The sequence below is a fragment of the Periophthalmus magnuspinnatus genome, chromosome 22, assembly GCF_009829125.3.
Source record: "Periophthalmus magnuspinnatus isolate fPerMag1 chromosome 22, fPerMag1.2.pri, whole genome shotgun sequence".
NCBI lineage: Eukaryota > Metazoa > Chordata > Actinopteri > Gobiiformes > Gobiidae > Periophthalmus > Periophthalmus magnuspinnatus.
In genome coordinates, this window is record NC_047147.1 from 23,702,204 (window position 1) to 23,709,533 (window position 7,330).

General features: G+C 42.4%; 1 protein-coding gene across 1 annotated transcript in view; it reads right to left on the reverse strand.

Annotated features, from left to right (window-relative positions):
• Positions 1 to 2,931: 2,931 nt before the first annotated feature.
• mdga2a (MAM domain containing glycosylphosphatidylinositol anchor 2a) overlaps positions 2,932 to 7,330 on the reverse strand; it is a 31,297-nt gene continuing 26,898 nt past the window's right edge. The window contains exons 15-18 of the mRNA XM_055230939.1: positions 4,738 to 5,091; positions 4,301 to 4,422; positions 3,409 to 3,508; positions 2,932 to 3,154 (exon numbers count right to left, since the gene is read on the reverse strand). Of these exons, the coding sequence (XP_055086914.1) occupies positions 3,066 to 3,154; positions 3,409 to 3,508; positions 4,301 to 4,422; positions 4,738 to 5,091 (665 nt within the window). The 3' untranslated portion in view covers positions 2,932 to 3,065. The remainder of the gene's footprint in view (positions 3,155 to 3,408; positions 3,509 to 4,300; positions 4,423 to 4,737; positions 5,092 to 7,330) is intronic.

The following is a 7,330-nucleotide window of genomic DNA, read 5'->3' on the forward strand; positions in this document are numbered from 1 at the left end:
GAACGGAAAATAACAGAAGAGAGGAAAACAGAACAGAGGAGAATAGAACAGAGGGTTAAAAAACAACATCATTTTGGAATTTTAAAATTTATAAAAGGATTTTAATATTTGTGCCACAGAAAGAGAAATTTGAAAATTTGAAAATTTTGCTGCATTCACACACCGCTCACATCAAAACCAGGACTAAACCTGGGACTAAACCAGGTTTAGATCAGTACTCATCTGGGTTCAAAAAGTGTGAACACAGCCTTAGAGACACAGATATGAAACAATTTGAACTTTTGGGGTAAATTGGAGGGGGCGGGGCTTTGCAAAGTTGGATCAGACACAAAATGCAAACTATTTTGGTCAGGAACAAACTTGTGTATAGAGAATGATGAGAAATTAACCAGGACAGGCTCTCCAGACAGACCAACAGGAGTCTCTAGATACAGAATAGCCTTGAGAGCCTTAGCCACGCCCCCCTTTTAGTCGACCAATTGATTGGCAGCACATGTCTTTAATCAGATGAGAATTTATATAGTCGACTACAGCCCTAGTGGTCACTGATAGAAATGATCAGGTTCAACTTGTGTGAATTTACACTTTGGATTTTTCATGGTAAAGTACAATGTAATCAATAGAAATGTGTGTGACCCAAATAAATACATCTTTATGAAAACCTGGAGGAGGTGTCTGGGGAGTGGGAAGTCTATCCAACTGTGCAAAGTCAAAATCCGATTCTCAAAAACACTTATTTAAATAGATTTTTATGGCTTCATTTTCATCACAGTTTCAGATCTTCAAATTATTAAATCTTCTAAATCTCAGATTTTTCAAACTAAGAACCCAACAAGCTTTCAAAATAAAACAGAAAAGAACAGAAGGAAATGAGGAGAAAAGGAGACGAGGAAAGGAGATAAGCAGATAAGGACAAGAGACGAGGAGAGGACAGGAGACACATAAATCTCTTATTTTGAAATGAAAAGACTTCCTGGAGTCCGACAGGAAGGAGTTTTATTGTGAAAATCTGCTCCTTCCCTCATTGCATTTTTTGTTTTTGTTAAAATCGAAAAGTTCAAAAAGTTTTTCATTTCGATGGCTTCAGTTTGTCTCCAGAGTCTTCAGAGATCCACAGTTTATGCATAAAAAGTCTATCTGGACCAAAACCAGGTCTAGTCCTGGGTCTAGTCCTGGGTCGAGTCCTGGGTCGAGTCCTGGGTCAAGTCCTGAGTCGAGTCCTAGGTCGAGTTCTGGGTTCTGGTTCAAGTCCGAGACTGGTCCAAGTCTGGATAAAGGCACTTCCTCCTCAGAGCTTTTCAGAATAAAAGTCTGTACAGTACTGTAGATATGAGGGTCGGGACATTCGTTTAATTTCATGTGCTTGGTTTGAACTGGAACAAAACAGTAGTACCCCCTCTGGCCTCTAGAGTCCGACAAAAACACAGCCTCAAACCTGCATTTACCCTGTGGCTCCAAACTCCAAAAAGTACATTTAGATTATTTTGAAAATCCGTTTGATTTGAGTGGTGTCTAACTCATTTGTACAGTCGTCGGCAGTGAGTCTCAAACCTGAACTTTAAAGCTGCACTTTGGAACTTTTCTGCTTCTCAGAGTCTCTAGGGTGAGTGTTATTGTTTCTCTGAAATGTTCCACAGTATGGCATTAAACTTCTGTATCTCTATGGAGATGAGAATAGGTGCACTACCAGGCGAAGTTACAGGTCAGATTTGTTGAGAGAGGACTCCCGTTCACAATAAGAATGCATGTCATTTAAAGAGGGGGTACTTACTTCTATGGGGTATTAAAGAGGGGGTACTGTACTGTAACACATACATATTAACATGTTTTATAAGTTTCACTTTCGTTTTTGACACGCTGAGTCTCCCTTTGCTCTCTATGCTAACTCACTCCCCCTTCAGAGCATTATCACAATTGTTGTGTGGGGGCATGGGTGATATAGGCTTGTGGGCGGAGCCTTGTACAGGTTTGTACTACTAATTATAAGGAGGGCTTAAGTAGGGCCTGGGAGAGATCCCTAGATTACTCAAACATGCATGGATGAATCTAAAACCTTTTCATGTTTTTGATGAGAGAACAGCGTTAGAACACAGGAGAAAGACACAAAAAAAATATAGATTTTGCATAATTGCAGATGTAATAGCGTTAAGGCTTGAATATATCCAAGATATGTGTTTAATCCCATACTGAGGAACATTCAAGGCAAAGACCCTCCCAGAGAAAAATTACATAGTGTAGCTTTGAAATGATAAAAGTCTGTAGTTACTATTGCTGACATTGCTGTGGAGCTCCACAGGTTTAAACAGAACTGTTCAGGTTTAAACAAAACAGTACAGATTTGTAAATGAAAGTAAAATTCAAAAGAAACATTTAAACTGATACATAGCACCATTGGAGGCTCTAAAGGGACAGAATCATGTTTTTATGTCTATTTTGAATACAATTTTATTTGTATAAATATCTGTCGTCCATTATATAAAAATAGGCAGTAAACATTTGTGTTTTTCATCTTTTTAAAGTGAATCTCTTTGTGCTGTGACACTGCATTACTGCACGTGTCCTGTGGAGGCGTTTACAAAAATACAACATCACAAATTTGTTTTGTTCCAGTTCAGAGGCGTGTCCCATTTCTGCCACACCCCCTCAAAGAATCATTTGTCAATCACCACATGGACACGCCCAAAAGGAGGAGGGGCGTGTTGTCATTGCCTGATTCGTGACATTTTTCACACTGAGCATGTAGCTATAGTAACTGTACTTAGGACAAAGTTCCTGTTTGTGATTGGTTGCATCAAATTGAATCTTTCTCAAAATAAACAGTGAAAAAGTCAAACTTTGATCTGAAGATATAGAAGTGTCTCTGTGTGTGATTGACAGATGAGGCACGGAGGGGGCATGGCTAAAACGTGACGCCGCCTGGTCTCCTTTCTCTTTGGTCGATTTGGGGGCAAGGTTTAGAGAGATCCAAGGCTGTGATTGGCTCTGTGTGCAAGGGGGCGGGTCTAGGTGCGGGCTGAAGGATGTGATTGGATGTTGGTGTGAAAGTGGACAGAGATGGACTGGGGTCACCTCTCTTGACCAATCAGAGCCAGAGTTAGGGACAGGCTCAGCGTCCATATATGGAGCGGAGGGGGCGGAGCCAAGGACCTCAGATCTGTAACAGAGACAAAACATTTAAATAGGAAAACTCAAAACAGATTAAGAGTTCACTTTTGTCTCCATTTAAGGGCTAAACCAGGAGGGTCTAAACCAGGACTAAACCTGGACTAAACCAGGACTACACCAGGACTAAACCAGGACTACACCAGGACTGAACCAGTACTACACCAGGACTACACCAGGACAAAACCAGGACTAAACCAGGACTGAACCAGGACTACACCAGGACTATAGCAGGTCTAAACTCACTTTTGGGGGGTGGGTCTTTACACTCTCCTTCTTCTATTGAAATGTCATCGATGGCAATATCGCCCTCTATCCCCGCTCCTCGCACGCCCTCCACAACCATCTGAGAGAGAGAGAGAAGGAAAGAGGGAGAGAGAGACAGTGGGGGAAAGATAAAGAGAGAGACAGAGGAAAAGAGGTAGAACGAGACAGCGGGAGAGAGAGGAAGACAGAAAGAGAGAGGAAAGAGAGAAAGAAAGAGAGAGAAGGAGAGAGCCCACAGGGAGAGAGAGAGGGAAAGAGAGAGAGGGAAAGAGAGACATACAGGTAAACAGGAGAGAGGGAGAATTACTTTTTCTGAAAAAAAAAAAACAAAAAACAGTGATGACATTGAAACGGTGTAAAAAGTCACATAACAAAAACAACATTCAGACTGGTGCTTATAAACTTTAAGATTTACAACATTAAACTCAAGGTCAGAGCCAGCAGAAAGAAAAATGGTAGAAGCCAAGATCTGCCACTGATCAGATCTGACCCGTAAAAATGGAACAATATTAAAGCATTCTGCGAAATATGTGAGGCTCATTACTCTGGGTGTGGTTAGTCCCTCTGTGTGGGTGTGGTTAGTCCCTCTGTGTGGGTGTGGTTAGTCCATCTGTGTGGGTGTGGTTAGTCCCTCTGTGTGGGTGTGGTTAGTCCCTCTGTGTGGGTGTGGTTAGTCCCTCTGTGTGGGTGTGGTTAGTCCCTCAGTGTGGGTGTGGTTAGTCCCTCTGTGTGGGTGTGGTTAGTCCCTCTGTGTGGGTGTGGTTAGTCCCTCTGTGTGGGCGTGGTTAGTCCCTCTGTGTGGGCGTGGTTAGTCCCTCTGTGTGGGCGTGGTTAGTCCCTCTGTGTGCATCCCTCTGAGGTGTGGTCTCACCTGGAAGGCGGAGCTGGGTTGGATGCTGACTCGGGCCTGTCTCCAGCGGTCTCCCTGGTTACCACTGAGACTCCACACCTGAGAATCTGATGTCTTCTGACGCAGGAACACGTTTAGAGAGCCTAAAGTGTATAAAAGAGAAACAAGGTGTGAGCCAGGACTAAACCAGGACTAAACAAGGACTGAACCAGAACTAAACCTGGACTAAACCATGTTTGGACCAAGAGTAAACCAAGACTAGAACAGGTCTGGACTAAACCAGGACTAAACCAGGACTAAACCAGGACTAAACCAGGACTAAACCAGGATTAAACCAGGATTAAACCAGGACTAAACCAGGTCTGAACCACGAATAAACCAGGTCTGAACCAGAACTAACCCCAGTCTAAACCCAGTCTAAAGCCATTGGATTCTGCTTGTGTGGTAGTGGTTCTTACCGATGTGCTTGCCGTACATGTGGTAGTAGAAGGAGAAGCAGTAGGTGGGGCCGGGGACGTTGGAGGTGGAGCCAGGAGAGTTGGAGGCGGGGTTTGCGTGCACAGGTGAGTTCGGGGCGGAGTTGAAGGTGGGCGTGAAGAGACGAGCCTTGTCTCCAGGGACGCGGGGGCGGGATGTCTCGATGTACAGGTAGTGCCCGCTCTTGTCGCCACGATGATCAGCGCTCGGGCCCGTGTTAGGCGTGTACTTGGAGTCACGTGATGCGGCACTGTGTCTCGTCCAATCAAACTGATCCGAGCGATCCTGAGAGCAGAGGCAGAGGGCGGGGTCTTCAAACCCGCACCGAAACTGTCCTGGAACAACAGAGAGAAACCAGGTCTGAACCAGGACTAAACCAGGACTAAACCAGGTCTAAACCAGGACTAAACCAGGCCTAAACCAGGTCTAAACCAGGACTAAACCAGGACTAAACCAGGACTAAACCAGGACTGAACCAAAAATAAAATGTATCATTTGCGCTTCTATACAAAGCTCTGCAGACAGGAGCAGAATCAGAGGACCTTTCTTCTCTCTAACCCTGTTCTAATGTGATGAAATGTTCCACAGTGGAGCTTTAAGGATTAAGGGGTTAGGGTTAAGGGGTTTGGGGGTTTGGGGGTTAGGAGTTACCTCTGTGTTTACCGCTGTGTGTCTAAATGCTAATGCTAATGCTTCCATTAAAACGATGAGTCTAACATAATAAAACAAATACATCTGTAGTAAAGACTATTGATTATTTGTAGGTAAACAATATTTCAGTCTGTGGAGTCATTTAAATATTAAATTGATACTTTCAAGTGACATCACGCTAACATGTATGTCTATAGTGGAATGTTCAGCAGTTACCATGGTGACACCATGCACACATTAGCAAACACTATCAAAAAGTTTAAAGATTGTCTAAAAAAAACTGAAGAAGAAATCCAAAAATGATTTAAACATTCAGGAGCCTGTGGTCAATCTGAGCGTTCAAGGTCCTGTTTAGGAGTTTGATTTTCAACAAAAAGGTGAGAGTGACTAACTGAAAGTTTAAGAAGACTTCTGCACACTGTCTCACTCTTGGTTCACTTTTATTAACACAGCATTTTGGTCTCTCTGACCTTCCTCAAGTCTGAGGACAGCCCCTTAAAAAAATTAAAAGTTAAGGGACTGCACAATTACAAGTAATCAACCAATCACAATTAGACCTCAGACTTAAAACACATGGACGATTACTAGAAAAATATAAACATTATTAACATAATAAAAAGGTAATATGTGTATTCCATAAATTCTGACATTTTTTTTAGCAAAATAAGTGATGCCTCTAAGACAGAAGTCTCAAACTCACGGCCCGGAGGCCAATTGAAAGTTTAATTTTACTGTGGCATTAACATGTTGCGTGTAGAAGGTTCTGCCAAATTGGTAAATGCCAAACACATGTATCACTCGTGCTGTGTATTCCCATGACAAAAGATTCCACAATTAATGATGTGTATCCATAAAATCCATATTGGATTTTATGGATATCCAATTGGCATATTTCCACATGTATGTTGAAAACAACGATGACATTTGAAAAGATTTTAATAAAGCTTTTTTGTGGGATACCTGATGTGGCCCAGCTTCACCCAGACTCTGCCTCCTGCGGCCCTCAGATAATTTGAGTTTGAGACCCCTGCTCTAAGAGTTTACATGAACCTCCCTCACAGCTCAGAGGGAGGGCAAATGCTCTTCATAACAACACTCTTTTGACATCATATTTACACATTTTATAAAAAATTATTTATCATTTAAGCCTTTTGGGCTAAGAGTCTGTTAAGTAAAAATCCAATAGGCTTTGCGTCGTTTTAACGCACGCTCATGGTCACCTCCCCTCGGCGGAGCAGACACGTGTTTGATCTCACAGAAGGGAAGACAAGTTATATTTAAGCCGATGATTAAAATGAACAGCAACAGAAGAGTCAGTTTATTGGTGTCTTATTGTGTTTTTGTGCTCACTTATGTGGGTTTTGAGTTTTCAACAGGTAAACTACATGGATTGACGCATATGTAATAACGCTCCTAATGGGAAATTTCTTTCCGGTAGAAGAGTAACAGAAATGGAAATTGTTGGTGGTCTTATGGCACTTCCACATCTATAATTGCCATTAGGAAGAGTGGTAATGGGAGTTTGTGTGGTTGGTATGTTTCTGCCGTAAGAGAAGTCTCAATGTACTAAAGCGTGTTTCAAGTTTCTGCCTTTTCTGTGAGTGAATCAAGGTGGATCTTTGAATATTTAGGTCAGTTCTGGATCAGTCTTTAATATGTGCCAGTGTTTCAAAATAACTGGTTTGATCATGTGGCTCTGGGGTGAATACACAGTCTTAAAAATCGCCAAAAAACATTAAATTTTTTGAGTCCTTTTTCTTTAGGAGTGCGTCCCTTGGTTTGGATAAGGCAGCTTTATGTGCCTCCTCCACGGTAGAGAATAGCCTCTCTCCATGAATTTGCCTTTCATCTCTGTTGACTATTCCTCTGTGCCCTGTGCCCCCGTTTGAGGCAAAGAACTGGCTTTTAGGAAGACCTCTTTTT